Source organism: Protomyctophum parallelum, assembly GCF_964188405.1.
Source record: "Protomyctophum parallelum genome assembly, chromosome: 17".
Classification (NCBI taxonomy): domain Eukaryota; kingdom Metazoa; phylum Chordata; class Actinopteri; order Myctophiformes; family Myctophidae; genus Protomyctophum; species Protomyctophum parallelum.
Genome location: NC_139719.1, coordinates 1999272 through 2017667, shown reverse-complemented (window position 1 = coordinate 2017667; position 18396 = coordinate 1999272). Strand labels below are relative to the sequence as shown.

At 47.6% G+C, this 18396-nt stretch overlaps 2 protein-coding genes across 3 annotated transcripts in view; both read left to right on the top strand.

The window, feature by feature from the left end:
- LOC310874104 (protein NLRC3-like) overlaps positions 1–18396 on the top strand; it is a gene marked incomplete at its 3' end in the record, with an annotated part of 86680 nt that overhangs the window by 13775 nt on the left and 54509 nt on the right. The gene's annotated exons all lie outside the window — the stretch shown is intronic.
- Positions 7900–18060, top strand: LOC310874910 (uncharacterized protein). Of its 2 annotated transcripts, none has more exons than XM_083787830.1 (6): positions 7900–7981; positions 13720–13842; positions 14474–14615; positions 15757–15810; positions 16185–16425; positions 17984–18060. In XM_083787830.1, the coding sequence occupies exons 1-6, from the start codon at positions 7940–7942 to the stop codon at positions 17988–17990; spliced, it is 609 nt and encodes a 202-aa protein (XP_083643956.1). In that variant the 5' UTR covers positions 7900–7939; the 3' UTR covers positions 17991–18060. The 2 variants fall into 2 exon arrangements, with proteins under 2 accessions (XP_083643956.1, XP_083643955.1); XM_083787829.1 differs by having other exon boundaries at positions 15745–15810.

Here is an 18396-nt window from a genome sequence, read left to right as displayed (position 1 = left end):
GTTATCTTATGACACAGTCTAAATCCTTAAAACACCTCCGCTACCCGTTACATTATGCATAGGTGTGGTTTGGGCGTTACGCAACTTAAACCAATCAGTGTGCCAGGTACCATAATCCATTATACCTGGAGTGAACCTTATGGAAGAGCAACGCGTGCTGCCTTGGAATACATTTAAATTAGATACAGAGGGTTGTTGTGTGTGTTCACATTACGGGTGGTTTGAAGAGACGATTTCCGTTGTCCTAAACCTGTGTGCATAAGATAGCAAATATAGGGAAAGCGCATCAACACGCGTACAGACACACCTCCAGCCACAAACATGTATAGTGGGTTGTGTGGCCGCAAGATAACGTTTACGCATAGTGGAAGCTCCTAAATGAGTAATTCACGTAAAGTGTTTAATGCTTGCGGGTAAGGCATGGGATACGATACAGCCCAAAGTCATGAGGTATATTTTCATACCACACAGAGGAGTATTGAACACGGCAGACAGACGAGATGGAAGTTCCAAGATGTTTATTTCTCAACGAAGTATACAGCTTACAGCATAGACAGGCTCACGTCAGCCAGCAAAGTGGCAGACGTCTCCCCATGTGGCTTGCGCCCGGACTGACTGACCACTCATTGTATCCTGGTTAACCTATTTAAACAGTTGACATGGGTGTAGGGTGTCAGACTTTGGTTTGCATATTATTAGTGGCAAGTCTTTTGATCCACCTGTCTGTCTCAAACCCCTTTGTCACACAAATAGCCTAGCCACCGGCAGCTCCAGGATATCTCACCCTGGGACGGCCGACACCCATAGATGTTAATCACCAAAAATAGGTCTACTGCAGAGCATGACACAAGAGCATGTCAATCACACAAGGAATGAAGGAAGAAGATCATTGTAGGCTATAATTATGGAATCCTATATTCTTCATATCCCCCCTTGACCATCACAGATGGTCACCTAAAAATATGGAACCATAATTATCTTAGACCCCCCTTGACCCTAAGCTGGACAATACATTCAAGACACCAAAAATAACAGCATTACAGTACAGAACTTCCCAAAAATGGTTTTCAAACAGACATCCATACATATATGAAAAATGGAAAAATGATTAGTACAGTTAACTGACATTTAAACAAGACATGCCGCTTTCAGCTCCTATTGTTACAAGAGCACTTTTTTGATATGCAATAACTACATGTTTTACTACTAAACTCTGCTACCCAATGTCAATACAATATCAGTTAAGTCACTTCCTCGGACGTTACCCTGACAGATCACCTAGTGATACTCGAAAGAATCCATTGATGCGCCAGAGTTTAACCATAATAACACATATCTCTTCATATCCCTAGGAAAATACCTCATTGACTCATAATTAGGCTATATGACTCAACTTATCTAATCATACGACAAACACATACCAACATGAGGCCTATATTATTTCATGTTGAAAACAAACGCGACGTACAATTTGCAATCAGAGTGAAGGAAAGTTCGTCTCCCCTCCGAATTGGACAAAGGAAATTTCTTCTGTATGCCGCTCTTTCTGGTTACCTCGAAATGTTCGCTCAGCTGCACCGATCAAGTTGAGAAAAAGTACACTGCTGTTTTTCGCTGTCCTCATCATCATCTCTTCTCTCCCCCCTCCCAACTCTGAAACATCAGAGATGGGACGAAAAAGGAAAGCAAACATCTTCATCACAGACTCCTTCCTGTGAAGGCCCTCGGCTTAGGTCAGCCAGGCGGCCACTGCTGCTCCGTGCTGCGTCCCACAGCTCGCCGCCCGTGATTGCCGTCCCCGCGCCGACGTGATGATCAAGGCCTCCGTGTGGCTGTTGCCGCTCCATCGACCGCTCCGCAGCCCGCACCGTCCGGCGGCTGGTATCGGTCCCCGTTGCGCAACACTCCTCGCGGTGGTCTTCGTCATCATCCCCGCTGCGCAGACGAGATCACGGTCGGGTCCGCTGGAACGTCTTCGCCGCCGTTCACAAAAACTCCCCACCACCGAAATACTATCAGACTGAAAAAAATGTCCCTGCTGGTTCTCTCGCCTGGCGCAAAAAGCACCAAAAAAGCGAACGGGATCGGCACCACTTTGAGGTATATTTTCATACCACACAGAGGAGTATTGAACACGGCAGACAGACGAGATGGAAGTTCCAAGATGTTTATTTCTCAACGAAGTATACAGCTTACAGCATAGACAGGCTCACGTCAGCCAGCAAAGTGGCAGACGTCTCCCCATGTGGCTTGCGCCCGGACTGACTGACCACTCATTGTATCCTGGTTAACCTATTTAAACAGTTGACATGGGTGTAGGGTGTCAGACTTTGGTTTGCATATTATTAGTGGCAAGTCTTTTGATCCACCTGTCTGTCTCAAACCCCTTTGTCACACAAATAGCCTAGCCACCGGCAGCTCCAGGATATCTCACCCTGGGACGGCCGACACCCATAGATGTTAATCACCAAAAATAGGTCTACTGCAGAGCATGACACAAGAGCATGTCAATCACACAAGGAATGAAGGAAGAAGATCATTGTAGGCTATAATTATGGAATCCTATATTCTTCAGTCACAAATCATGAGAAGAACAACAACACAATGCAGTGCCTCAAAGAAACTCTAGGATAGCAGACGTAAACAATGAACATCTGTCTAAACAACAATATATGTGCATCACGAAGGTATAAAAGGACAGTGGAGTGCTATAGGGTTTAGGTGGAGTCTGAGGAGGTGATGAGATCCAAACTGGGCAGCAGTGAGTATGTCTGGATGAGCTGCAGGGCCAAGTTAATGACAGGAGAAACACTGTAGTGTCAGCTAGTGGAGACGTTGTGTTAGACAGTTAGACATTGATGCATTGTTGTTCTACTTCCTACAGAGTGAAACAGTGTAGTGTCAGCTAGTGGAGACGTTGTGTTAGACAGTTAGACATTGATGCATTGTTGTTCTACTTCCTACAGAGTGAAACAGTGTAGTGTCAGCTAGTGGAGACGTTGTGTTAGACAGTTAGACATTGATGCATTGTTGTTCTACTTCCTACAGAGTGAAACACTGTAGTGTCAGCTAGTGGAGACGTTGTGTTGGACAGTTAGACATTGATGCATTGTTGTTCTACTTCCTACAGAGTCAAACATGGAGGAGAAGATTGGCTTAATTCTACACTCATTTCAAAACGTGAGTATCTGTCTGTGTCAACATCACACATTAACATTTTATACACATATGTTTTATTAATATTCATTAATTCCTGCCATGGAAAAATATGCTATCTAACATTATTTCATTGAATTGCGATAAATACATTAAAACTTCATTATGTAGGCAGTCATTTATTGGACTGCTGTTTCTGTTAACACCAAACGTCCGTATTATTATTGTGAGCAGAGCTTGTAGATCGGCTACTTTTGGTAATTCTTTACCAAAAGTAGGCCTACCCGATACAAGCTCACAACACGGACGTCGCGTTGCTTATAGATCGCCTTTTTTCATAGGCCTATGTTATTTTAAAATAACCTTTTTATCATAGACATGGGCCTAAATGCCTGCAAACATATTTTCATTAACCTATTTTTTCTTAATTCATTCATGAATTTAAAACTTAAAAAAATTTGCAGGGAGGTGACAGCCTGCAGTCACTTATTTGATACAGTCTGTTCCTAGCGAAAATTCAGCAGCAGTGTTTTGACTGGTTTCTTGTAGTCAGTTGATCCTTCATATCCAAATGAGTGAAACGGCCCGGGATGATTTGTTTATTTTTCGAACAGTTCTTTATGAGGCGATCTGAAAAAACCTAATGGGGATTTCATGCAAATAAAAAGTACATGAACCCGCGGATCTTGTCCCCAGATTATTGTTGGGGGTCCCCAGATGATTGTGGGGGGTCCCCAGATGGCCAAATTGGCCAAAAATGTCAAATGGAGTAAGAAAGTGGAAAGTATTGTGAAAATAGCAGATCTACAAGCTCACAATGCCTCAAACTGAATGGAATGCCTACAATTCCAAGTGCTTGTCAATGTTGATTATTTTGGGGGTCCTCAGTTCAAATATGATTATTTTGGGGGTCTCCAGTTCAAATATGATTATTTTGGGGGTCTCCAGTTCAAATAAAATCACACTGTGGAATGTCTCTGCCCAGGGGTGCAGAGACATTCTGCCCCCTGGTGGAGACTTTAAGACATTCTGCCCCCTGGTGGTTGGACCCTGACAGTGACGATTACATTTGAATTGTATTGAGTCTTAATTTAGTCGACTAAGACTAGACTAAGACTAAATAATGTACAAATGACTGAAATAGGACTAAATCTGTTGTCAACATTAACACTGCAGTGAGTTTGTAGATCAGTCTGCGTGTGTGTGTGTGTGTGTGTGTGTGTGTGTGTGTGTGTGTGTGTGTGTGTGTGTGTGTGTGTGTGTGTGTGTGTGTGTGTGTGTGTGTGCACGCGTGCATGTTTGTGTGTGTGTGTGTGTAAGTGTGTGTGTTAGTGTCAGTCAGTGAATGATGTATATAATGTTTACTGTGTTGTTTTCTCATCAGATTTCCAGCGTCTCACACTGGACTCAAACACAGCACACTGTGACCTCTCTCTGTCTGAGGACAACAGGAAGGTCACACGGGGGTCACAGAGGTCAGGGGGTCAGCTTCCTCCTGATCACCCAGACAGGTTTGATGGCTGGGAACAGGTTCTGAGTTCACAGAGTGTGACTGGACGCTGTTCCTGGGAGGTAGAGTGCAGTGGAGGGGTTCGTATAGCAGTGGCTGACGGAACAATCAGCAGGAAAGGACGTGGTTATGACTGTTGGTTTGGATTGAATGATAAGTCCTGGAGTCTTGACTGTGATGGTGATGATGGTTCCAGTTACTCTGTCAGCCACAACGGACAGCAGACTTTCCTCCCTGTCAGACACAACGGACAGGAGACTGACCTCCCTGTCAGACCCTCTATTGGCTCCAACAGAGTATCAGTGTATGTGGACCGTCCCGCTGGGACTCTGTCCTTCTACACAGTGTGCTCTGACTCACTGAGACACCTGTACACCTTCCAGACCAGGTCCACTGGACCTCTCTATGCTGGGTTTGGGTTATGGTCCTCCTCCTCCTCAGCGTGTCTGTGTGAGCAGTAAGTATAATGACACACACACATGTAATTGTAGTCCTAATTTAGTCATTTGTACATTATTTAGTCTTAGTCGACTAAATTAAGACTCAATACAATTAAAATGTAATAAAGAAGATCGTCACTGTCGGGTGAAGTGTTAGAGTCCAACCACCAGGGGGCAGAATGTCAAAAAGTCTCCAATAGGGAGACTCAAATCATATTTCAACTGAGGACCCCCAAAATAATCATATTTGAATTGAGGACCCCCCCCCCCCCCCCACACACACACACACACACACACACACACACACACACACACACACACACACACACACACACGCAGTTTAGCATTATGTCACTCAAAGTTAACATTGGAATCTATAATTGATTGTGTGTGTGTGTGTGTGTGTGTGTGTGTGTGTGTGTGTGTGTGTGTGTGTGTGTGTGTGTGTGTGTGTGTGTGTGTGTGTGTGTGTGCGTCTCTAGACTCCATCATTCCAACATGGACACAGTGAGGACAGAACCCTCTAGACTCCATCATTCCAACATGGACACAGTGAGGACAGAACCCTCTAGACTCCATCATTCCAACATGGACACAGTGAGGACAGAACCCTCTAGACTCCATCATTCCAACATAGACATAGTGAGGACAGAACCCTCTGCTCTGCACAATAATCACAGTGACTGAACACCAGGAAAGACACTGATCGTTTCCTGTCTGCTTTGTTGTGTCTTTCAGAGCCATTTTGAACCCAGTGTGCACGCAGAGCAGTCGACCAATCAGTACAGGTGAGTTATCCTAGTCAACCAATCACGACAGGTGAGTTATCCTAGTCAACCAATCAGTACAGGTCAGTTATCCTAGTCAACCAATCACTACAGGTCAGTTATCCTAGTCAACCAATCAGTACAGGTCAGTTATCCTAGTCAACCAATCACTACAGGTCAGTTATCCTAGTCAACCAATCAGTACAGGTCAGTTATCCTAAACACAGGACAGCTCACCAGTGTTGTTTTTGGCAGCAAATTTCTATTTCAGTTTTAGTCACATTTTAGTCACCTGGAATGTCTTAGTGTTATTCTAGTTTTACTAGTCGACTAAATGTCATAAGATTTTAGTCGACTAAAGTGTATTTTGAACTTGTGAAATACGAGTACTTTTACTTTTAGTACTTTAAGTACATTTTTATGCCAATACTTTTGTACTTTCACTCGTACATTTTTAATACGGGACTTCTACTTGTAACGGAGTACGTCTACATTGCAGTATTTATACTTTCACTTAGTACTTTTTTTCACCACCGGTCACAGGTTCAAGTTCACCAGGTCCGGGCTGTTCCAGTGCAGCGAGACAGCGTTGGTGTTTGAAACGACAGGCGAAGGAGAGGTCCTCTACAGGACTGTTCAGTGGGAGGAGAGATGGTTCCAGCCAACAGGAAGGACTCCTGCAGGTCCTCTGTTTGACATCCAGTGTCCTCAGAAGTCTGTCTGCCAGCTACACCTGCCACACTGTGACATCACACCTGGTGAGTCAGCTACACCTGCCACACTGTGACATCACACCTGGTGAGTCAGCTACACCTGCCACACTGTGACATCACACCTGGTGAGTCAGCTACACCTGCCACACTGTGACATCACACCTGGTGAGTCACACCTGCCACACTGTGACATCACACCTGGTGAGTCAGCTACACCTGCCACACTGTGACATCACACCTGGTGAGTCACACCTGCCACACTGTGACATCACACCTGGTGAGTCAGCTACACCTGCCACACTGTGACATCACACCTGGTGAGTCACACCTGCCACACTGTGACATCACACCTGGTGAGTCACTGTTGAGACTTGGATGGTCAGAGCGGCGTGATTACATACAAAGTCAATGCGAAGACCAGAAGTTGTGCGGACGGGCATGGCGCGAACAAAGCTAACAGCCACCTGGTGTCTATATCTATATATAGATTTAAATGTTCCAGTTCATAGCATACTGCAGGCCTGGTTGACTATAGATTAAAATGTTCCAGTTCATAGCCTACTGCAGGCCTGGTTGACTATAGAAGATTGAAATGTTCCAGTTCATAGCCTACTGCAGGCCTGGTTGACTAGAGAAGATTTAAATGTTCCAGTTCATAGCCTACTGCAGGCCTGGTTGACTATAGAAGATTGAAATGTTCCAGTTCATAGCCTACTGCAGGCCTGGTTGACTAGAGAAGATTGAAATGTTCCAGTTCATAGCCTACTGCAGGCCTGGTTGACTAGAGAAGATTTAAATGTTCCAGTTCATAGCCTACTGCAGGCCTGGTTGACTAGAGAAGATTTAAATGTTCCAGTTCATAGCCTACTGCAGGCCTGGTTGACTATAGATTTAAATGTTCCAGTTCATAGCCTACTGCAGGCCTGGTTGACTATATATTTAAATGTTCCAGTTCATAGCCTACTGCAGGCCTGGTTGACTATAGATTTAAATGTTCCAGTTCATAGCCTACTGCAGGCCTGGTTGACTATATATTTACTATATATATATATACCCTCCGCTAAGCCCCACCCACTGTGGGGTGAAGTGGTTTAGACATTGTGTTCAGATTTGGTTTACATGGAGTGGAATCTATAACGTGATGTTATTTTCCCCACAGGTGATCTGTCCGTGGCCCACATCACAGACGAGGGTCTGGAACTCTTACAACCGCAGAGAGTGACCCAGACTCATGTGGTTGTAAATGTGAACCATCTGTCTCTCTTTGGGATCCTGGGAAGAGTCTGGAGCTACTTTCAACAGAAACGTGCTCAGGTGTTGCTGTTCCGTCAAGAGTCACCGATACGGAGGACGATGAGTGTGTTACTGCTGCCCAGTAATGTGCCTTACAGAGAGGTAAATATATCTGTTAAGTAATGTGTCTTACAGAGAGGTAAATATATCTGTTAAGTAATGTGTCTTACAGAGAGGTAAAATATATCTGATGAAACTGCCATAAGCAATAATATGTCAACATTGTAATTACTTTTTGTGGTATTCAGACAGCCAGCAGGGGGGGGGGTAACAGAGGGGAAAATGTATCTGTTAAGTAATGTGTCTTACAGATAGGTAAATATATCTGTGGCCGAGATCTAGTATGATCTAGATTCTGGGGGAGAGATGCCGAGGAGACAAGGCTAGGCTGGTTTACTTGTCTTCCTTGAGCCGCAGTATTGGCAGAGTTAGGTATGGTGCGTCTAAGTCTGTTGCTGTTGCTGTAATGGTCTCTTCCCAGTTAGGTCCTGCGGTAGGCATATATTTATAGTCGATAGTGATGTCACTCCTGACGTCCTGGTTGTGATGTCAGAGAGGCACTACGTTCCTTCGTAACACTCCCCCTTAGTGAGGCCATGGGCTTCACTATTCGTTCTCTCTGATCATTGCGGTTGCAGCCGGCGGCTACTTGGGACTCGAACTGCCGCGTCGCGTGCCGTGGGTAGATGCAGCTGTATGACTGCGTCTGGGGCTTCTTCACGAGGGGCGCCTGGTTGATGTAGAACCGGGGATGTAGGTGACTGGTGGGATCGGGTTGGCCCGTGGGGAGGGCGATCCGGTGTCCGAATCAGGCGTGGCTTACAAGCCTGGAGTCCAGGATGGCTCCTCCTGATCGGCGCCGAACTCGCCACTTCCTCTGGGGCGGCTTGCGTCGCTGGTATTGCTTATTGGGTGCAACTCTGCTTTGGGGCCTTGGCACTGCGGCTGTGGTGCGGATGGGGAATCCTCCCTCGAGCTCCCCCCCTCACGCCCGTGGCGGCCGTCGCCGCTCCGGGCCTCGGCCTCGTGTGCGGTGAGGCTTCCTTCGGAGGTGTGTTGGGGTGCTCTCGCAGACTCTGCTCGAGTGTTGACCTGTTCTTCGGGCTTGTCGTCCAGACTGAGTGGTGGCGGTGCATCAGTGCTGGAGGTGGGCTGCACAACGATGCTTGGGCCGTTGTAGCGTATTCATCTTGTCGGCGTGCGCTGTCGCTGTTGTTTGTTCCGTTTGTTCCTCTCCCCCCCTGCGTTATTTAAACGCAGTGGCCTTGGTGCGTCCTTTGCGGGGCGGGGCTGGGGTGTCGGACGGTACTAGGCTGCGGAACGCCGACTTCGCTGCTGACTTGCAGTCAGCGGGACCTGTTGGTCAGTGGGCCGGGGCGGACCAGTCGGTCGGCGGAGGCGGACCAGTCGGTCGGCGGAGGCGGACCAGTCGGTCGGCGGAGGCAGACCAGTCGGTCGGCGGAGGCGGACCAGTCGGTCGGCGGAGGCAGACCAGTCGGTCGGCGGAGGCGGACCAGTCGGTCGGCGGGGGCGGACCAGTCGGTCGGCGGGGGCGGACCAGTCGGTCGGCGGGGGCGGACCAGTCGGTCGGCGGAGGCGGACCAGTCGGTCGGCGGAGCTGTCGTTTGGGTCGTAAGGCCGAACGACGGGCAGACCTGGCTAGCATGCATGATCCGGACGTGATCGAAGTCCCGATCTTGCTAAGGCATGAGGCAGAGGCGGTTGCCGCCTTGGCGTTCGGGTCGTAAAGCCGAACGTCTTCGACACTTGACTGTCCGCTTAGCGTGGCTCATGGTTAGTGCATGGTGACATCAGTAGAGGTGACTCGGTGGAGTGGGGGGTGGCTCTGGCCTTCCGTCGGACTGTGGGGGTTCATTGTTAGTTTTCCCTTTCGAGTGACAGGGTGGCCGTACGCCGCGGTCGATCCTTCTCCCCCCGTCGACCGTAGCATCCCGCCAGTCACTCTGGGTATCTGGCGTCCTTGTTGAGTTCGTGGAGGGTCGTGAGATGGCCGCCGCCGCACGTGGCGCAGGGGTTGGAATCGGAGGTGAGGTTGCAGTCGTTAGCCTCGTGGCTTCTGCCGCACTTGTAGCAGCCTTTGTTCGCCTCTAGCCACTTTTCCTTCTCCGCTTTCGTCATGTTACGGAGGGTGGGGCATCCGCCGGTGTAGTGTCGGTCTGTGTCACAGATCGGACAGAACTTGTTATTGTCTTTGGCCATTCTGAGGTGAGTCATGGTCGCGGTCGCAGGTTTGTCGGGCGCTCGCGGCTGGCCGCGGTCCCTCCCCCTGCCACCACGGTCCCTCCCCCATCCACCGCGATGATCGTCCCTCCCCCTGTCATGTCGCTGAGGCGACTGGCCATGATCGCGGGGTGGCTGATGCTGTTGTGGTGGGGGGTTAGAAGGGCGCGGGTGTCGGTACCCGTTGTCGGGTACTTGATCGTTGGCGGGATGGGCGGTGGGTGGAGGGACACGTCGCCACAAGAGTGCGGACTCCCGCAGAACCAGGCAGAGGTCGGCGATGATGACGGGCCGCTCCCCATAGGGGCCGACTATCTCGATCGCCTTTCTGTCCCATATAGTCTGTATCCTACTTGGCAGACCGTAGATGAGTTGGGAGGCGAAGGGGTGTGACTCGATGCTGTTGTCTCGGTGTAGGTCGCGGAGTCTGCTGTCAATTTCGCCGAGGATGCTGGCCATGTGGTTAAGTTCGTCGGCGGTCGTGGGCTTTGGGAGGTCGTTCACACTCTTGATGAGGACGTTGACCCTGTCCGGGCCGTCGTAGCGTTGAGCGAGCTTCCTCATGGCGTCCTCAAACGGTGCGCGCGAACTAGAGTCGTCGAGCTCGTCCTGGATGCACCTACGGGCCTCGCCCGTGGTGTACTGCAGTAGGTATTGGCATTGATCGTCATCGGAGAGCCGACCGAATTGTTGGCGGAAGGTTCGTGTGAAGCGTTGGTAGTACCTGGGGTTGTTGCCGTCGAATTTCGTTAGGCAGACAGTCTCTTGGTGGGCCGGGTGCCCGCCGAAAGCATCGATTGATAGGCTGGGCCGGCTTTGGTGTGACCAAGCGCACGTGCGGTCCTGGGCGCGGCCGTTGTAGCGGTCGTGGGCGTCCTCGGGACGGGGAACGGGGCTATTGGTGGGGCTATTGGCATACTCGCCCCTGCGATGTGCTGCGGAGGGCTGTGGCATGCTGTGATCTGCCGGTTGCTCGCCGGCATGGGGTTCGAGTTCCGGGAGCGGGGCTGGGGCCTGTCTGGTACCGTCTGGAGGCTGAGCCCGAGCGCCTGCGTTTGCGAGAACGGTCATGGTGGCGAGGGCCTCTGTGAAGAGCTTGATCTGGTCTGCTTGGGCCTCTGTGAAGAGCTTGTTCTGGTCTGCTTGGCGCTTCTCCAGGACCGCCATTAAGTCGGCGTGGCGCTTGTCTTGAGCTTCAGCCAGGGCTTCCTGGCGCCTGTCTTGAGCTTCCTGGCGCCTGTCTTGGGCTGCCATTCGTTCGGTAGCCTCCCTGAGGGTACGTAGGGCATGTTCTGCCTCACTCATGGTTGAAATTTCCCGGTGGGTGGGTGGGTGGGACTGTATATAGACGACTGTGTGATAGCCGTATCCTTAGGTTTTCGCCGGCGGCGAGCCGTCAGGTCGATAATGGGGATTTCCCTTTACCTCCTGGCGTCTCTGAGTCGGCGTTTAGGGACCACTATTGTGGCCGAGATCTAGTATGATCTAGATTCTGGGGGAGAGGTGCCGAGGAGACAAGGCTAGGCTGGTTTACTTGTCTTCCTTGAGCCGCAGTGTTCGGCAGAGTTAGGTATGGTGCGTCTAAGTCTGTTGCTGTTGCTGTAATGGTCTCTTCCCAGTTAGGTCCTGCGGTAGGCATATATTTATAGTCGATAGTGATGTCACTCCTGACGTCCTGGTTGTGATGTCAGAGAGGCACTACGTTCCTTCGTAACAATATCTGTTAAGTAATGTGAAATTATAACAGAAATTAAATAAATACTATATCAGTATTCTGATATTAACCTGAGGGCCACATTAAGTGAAGATGGGGGCTGCATGTGGCCCCTCGGGGCCACCAGTTGATATTAACCTGAGGGCCACATTAAGTGAAGATGGGGGTCGCATGTGGCCCCTCGGGGCCACCAGTTGATATTAACCTGAGGGCCACATTAAGTGAAGATGGGGGCTGTATGTGGCCCCTCGGGGCCGCCAGTTGATATTAACCTGAGGGCCACATTAAGTGAAGATGGGGGCTGCATGTGGCCCCTCGGGGCCACCAGTTGATATTAACCTGAGGGCCACATTAAGTTAAGATGGGGGCTGCATGTGGCCCCTCGGGGCCACCAGTTGATATTAACCTGAGGGCCACATTAAGTGAAGATGGGGGCTGCATGTGGCCCCTCGGGGCCGCCAGTTGATATTAACCTGAGGGCCACATTAAGTGAAGATGGGGGCTGCATGTGGCCCCTCGGGGCCACCAGTTGATATTAACCTGAGGGCCACATTAAGTTAAGATGGGGGCTGCATGTGGCCCCTCGGGGCCACCAGTTGATATTAACCTGAGGGCCACATTAAGTGAAGATGGGGGCTGCATGTGGCCCCTCGGGGCCACCAGTTGCTCATGTATGGGATACAGTGAAAGGCAAGCACGTTGATTTATTTATTCATTTATTTATATTTCTAACTCCATTACACCTATTCAACACCACGCCCAGGTAACAATAAATACATACAAATAAATTTGCAACCCATCTAGTCCAGACTCTAGACAAGGACAAGTCCCTTTTAGTCCATAAATGTAAGCAACAATAACAACATTATCAAAACACTTAACACTTCATATTTTATATATTATATCTTCTTCCCAAAAGGACTTTCAAACTAGGAAGGGTATGGCCTGGTCAGCCTGCAATGACATGCATAAGATCTGGTCATCCCAGCTTAGTAAGATGTTAAAATATTTAGGACGACCGTCGAGCCGATTCTACTCTATGGCTCCGAGACATGGACACTTTCAAAGAAACTAGAGAAACGGTTGGATGGCACCTTACACCCGCCTTCTGCGGTCGAAAGATTATGATAATTCTTGAACTTTGTTATACAGTCAAAATTATTTTCCTTGGATCATTACAGAATGAAATAGATATTTTAGAAAGCAAATCTGTTCTGAAACATTGATGTTCTATTCGATAAAGAGTGTTACCTTCACAAAAGGGTATTTTCTGAGCTTCTGTTGCTGTCGGAGTGAACACTTATTAGCCCGTGGAACCCCATGAGAGAAGATGTGCCAGGGACCCCCATGAGAGAAGATGTGTACGGCTCTAGCAGTGATTCTCAACCCGTTTAATTTCAAGGACCCCCAGTTTGACATGCATTAGTCTACGGACCCCCATTTAATGGCATTTCTATCTCTGGGACCCACAATTTGTATTGTAAAACCAATGTTAATTTAACTCTGAGAGTGTACAAATGGAACCAAATGGACCCGTTACTGTGCATTTGGTTCCATTTGTACACTCTGGAACTCCCTCAAGGACCCCTGGGGGTCCCCGGGCCCAACTTTGGGAAACTCTGCCTACCTAAATACCGGCCACTATGAATGAACCATCTGATCAAATTGTGTTGGTGTCATTATAGGTGAAAGTATGAATGAACCATCTGATCAAACTGTGTTGGTGTCATTATAGGTGAAAGTATGAATGAACCATCTGATCAAACTGTGTTGGTGTCATTATAGGTGAAAGTATGAATGAACCATCTGATCAAACTGTGTTGGTGTCATTATAGGTGAAAGTATGAATGAACCATCTGATCAAACTGTGTTGGTGTCATTATAGGTGAAGGTAGTTCATGAAAACAAGCAACGCATCGAGCCGGTCACCGCCAACTGTGTTCTCATCCCAGACCAACGCTACAGTCTGTCAGTGCTGCAGTGTCCTTCACAGAAAGTACAACCTAAGGTACATATTAAACCTACAGTCTGTCAGTGTGTCCTTCACAGAAAGTACAACCTGAGGTACATATTAGACCTACGTTGTCTGTTTATTGTATGGTAAAGCTGCAGTGTGAGTCAAGGAAACTGTTATTTTCACTCCTTCGCCACTACTAACATTATTACTAGTATAACCACTACAAAATAAATTTATTGTCTCAGGCTTATGGCATGTAGTTTTTGATTGTTGTTGGTACATTTTGTAAAGCGTCCTTGGGTTCATGAAAAGCGCTATATAAATTCAAGCTATTATTATTATTATTATTATTACAACTATACTACCAATACTAATATTATTACTGCTGCTACAATCACTACATAGCAAGCACTACTACCACTACTACCATTAGTATACAACTATAATCACTACTGTATCAATACCACCATTAGTATACAACTATAATCACTACTGTATCACTACTACCATTAGTATACAACTATAATCACTACTGTATCACTACTACCATTAGTATACAACTATAATCACTACTGTATCACTACTACCATTAGTATACAACTATAATCACTACTGTATCACTACTACCATTAGTATACAACTATAATCACTACTGTAGCACTAAAAAGGTCTCTGTTTTCAGGCTGCACCTTATTTTGAAGACTATGGACCAAATTACCATCCAACGTTCCTGGTGTCTATGGATGTCAATGCAGAAAACTTCTCAATGGAATTACTGAGCCCCGACTCTGGACCGGTCTGGCAGCAAGACATTACCCTGGAAGGTAAAGTTATGGACTTTCATTCAACCTTGGGATGTAGCAAGCCGGTCTCACCCAAATACGGTGAAATGGCACAGATTGGCAATTAATATATACACACCTAGAAAACCCCCAAATCCGTACATATTACACTGACACTGAAATTCTCCACATAGGGGCCCCTCCGTCAGCCGTCTCTATGCTCCTCATAGGGGCCCCTATCTCCACATAGGGGCCCCTCCGTCAGCCGTCTCTACCCAACCTGAGCCACGAGGTACACCCATAGAGGTATAGAGGGAGGGCAGAATCCATTTGTACCGGCCAACGGGCCGGCCGGTGCGATAGGTCGGCCAGTCGTTTGATATGTCGGCCGGTATATGTATAACCTTGAGACCCCCAAAGACGCCCCCGGGGGGGCGACACGATTCCAACGAGCCCACCCCCATCCAAAACTGTTGAGAAATGGCCGAATGGCCGACATATCCACGGACCGGCCGACATATCAAACGACCGGCCGACATATCCACGGACCGGCCGACCTATCGCACCGGCCGGTGCGTTGGCCGGTACAAATGGATTCTGCCCTTGCTGGAGGTATAGAAGGATACAGCCCCGCCCCCCGAGCCATTCATTTCAATGGAAGTTGCTCAGTGGCGTTTTGAAGCACCCGGAAGACTGCCGGAAGTACCGTTATAACTCAACGGCGGAATGAGCGGAAGTTAAGCCCGGGATGACGCACCGTTACGCACACTGCACGTCACGTCCACTTCCATGGAACGTGCTGCAGTTCCACTTTTCGCCAGTAGGTAGTAGGCAGCGTCAACGTTGGATTAGCCTTACTGGGGGCGTGGGGACACCACCGAGCACGCTGAAGCGCGCCAGTTGTCGCGTGGAACTTTGTGAAGTTCGGTAGAGCCGACTCAGCCCCGGTCGAGTTGCAACCCAATCGTAAATCATGTCAAACCCGGTCTCACTCTCCCTCTCCCTCACGCGGTGAAATAGCAATATGTCGCGGTCAAAACAGTAGTAGTGTAATATGTAGGGATTGTGGGGGTTTATGTCGGGACTTGCCAGTCCGTGCTATTTCACCGTGGTGAGATGGGCCTCAATGGTTAGTTTCTGTTCATAATTTGAACACTTTTATTTCTTGCAGCACAATCTACAGGAGCGGCTGCTTCCATACCAGCACAATCTGCAGGAGCGGCTGCTTCCATACCAGGTGAGTCTCTAGCTTGTAGATCTGGTGTTACTTCCATACCAGGTGAGTCTCTAGCTTGTAGATCTGTTGTTACTTTGGATGTTTTAGCGTGACGCTGTAGTGAGGTCAAGTAGGACGTTAATTCATGAACAAGCACGTTTAAATAAGGAGATAAGAGATTTCTGCAGCAACTATCTATAACGATATCTATAACGCACACACACTGTGTGTGTGTATATATATATATATATATATATATATACTATCAGCACAAACTGTATCACTTTACTGCAATTTTTTGAATAAGAATTGTTAGCTCCTATATGGCACTTTCCATTTTAAAACAATGTCAAATGAAAACCAACAACTCAACGTTCAATCCTCCTTAACTTCAGCGAAACACTTTGTGGACCAACATCTGTGTTCCCTGGTGAGGAATGTGAGGAATGTGGGTCCCATCCTAGATGTACTCGTTCAGAACGACATCATAGACAATGAGGGCTCCAGCAATGTGCAGTCCAAGCCCACCACTCAGGGCCAGATGAGGGCAATCTATGCTCTCCTGACCTCCAGCAGAGGCAGAGACACTTTGTACAAAGCTCTCCAGGAAAACGAGCCTTCTCTCCTTGAAGATCTGTAAGTCATTTGCATTTAATTAAGCCATTTTGGGGCGGGAACCCCTTGTGGTGTTTTAAAGCATTATGTTATACTTTAGCTGTCGAAAAATAGCAGATCTACAAGCTATACGAACTTGTAGGTCTTTTTTTTTTTATCGTGAGAATGTGCCTCGAATCTTTGAATATATATTATTACAGAGTGAACATTTTAACTCAAATCTTTGCTACTGGGGAGGTCCCTGGAACAACATATTATTTTCAGATGGGGGTCGGTGGCCAATTACATATAATTGTTGGGGTCCTTGACATGAAATATTGAGCACCACTGATACAGAAACATGAGGTATTTCAGAAAACTGTCAGAATTTAGAAGACATTTTATAGGCCTAAATGGGTTAAATTGTTTTTTTTTACAAGTTACAAGAGAATGGAGCTTTTCGGGCCGTGTTATTTGAATCATTATAATTCATCCTCTTGATTCCCAAGAGCCCCACACTTTCATTACAATATTAATCTACAGATTGTGAACCTGTACATATTTATTAATGTACGATCAGCCCTTAAAACAAGGCTCCAGACCTCCCAAAACAAACTGGTCAGGCTACTACTTGGCCTCACTCCCCGAACCCACCTCACCCCTGCCCACTTTGACAGGCTGGAATGGCTTAGGGTTGATGACAGAGTACAGCATCTTGCAATGGGTCTGGTCCACAAGATTCACTACACCACCAAGATACCCGTATACCTGTCTAAATACTTCACTAGGATACCCATGTACCTGTCTAAATACTTCACTAAGATACCCATGTACCTGTCTAAATACTTCACTAAGATACCCATGTACCTGTCTAAATACTTCACTAAGATACCCATGTACCTGTCTAAATACTTCACTAAGATACCCATGTACCTGTCTAAATACTTCACCAAGATACCCATGTACCTGCCTAAATACTTCACTAGGATACCCATGTACCCGTCTAAATACTTCACTAAGATACCCATGTACCTGCCTAAATACTTCACTAAGATACCCATGAACCCATCTAAATACTTCACTAAGATACCCATGTACCTGTCTAAATACTTCACTGAGATACCCACATACCCGTCTAAATACTTCACTAAGATACCCATGTACCTGTCTAAATACTTCACTAAGATACCCATGTACCCGTCTAAATACTTCACCAAGATACCCATGTACCTGCCTAAATACTTCACTAAGATACCCATGTACCTGTCTAAATACTTCACTAAGATACCCATGTACCTGTCTAAATACTTCCTTAATGTCAATGAAGTCCTCACCCACAACACCAGAGGGAGTTCAACAAACCGTCCATGTGCAACCCAGATTCGGCACAAACAAGGGACCAAATTAATATGGTTCCTATGCCACCAAAATGTGGGACGCCCTACCAACGGTCATTAAGACATGCAAATCCCTTGACTCCTTCAAAACTGCCCTCAAAGGCCACCTACGGACGGCTGCAACTGGCCCCCGTAAAATCTGAATGTGTGTTTCTGCACAGATATGGTTATTCACAGCAGCGGTGTTGTTCTTCTCCTGTTAGGAAGTAAGTGATGCTGTTGATGGACCAGGAGTGCTGTGCTTCCCTGCTTGGCCACCAGATGTCCCCCTTCGTCGGGGGGGTGGGGGGGGGGGGGGGGGGGGGGGAGACGCACATTGTGATTGGCCGGAATGAGATGGTGTACAGTATGACGACGAGAGCGCCCCTCGCTTCACACAGGTGTGATTTTTATTGCTCTGTAAAGCTCTTTGAGCTGAACTTGAATGTCATGAAAAGTGCTGTACAAATACATGTATGTAAATAATAGATCATTATTAAATATCACTGTCAGATGCATTCATGTATGTTTGATTTGTGACATTTCACGCAAACTGTGTAACTCACAATATAGTCAAGGCAGGATTTCAGAGAATGTGCTTATTTAAAGTGCTGAAGGCAAATCGTGTTAATTTATG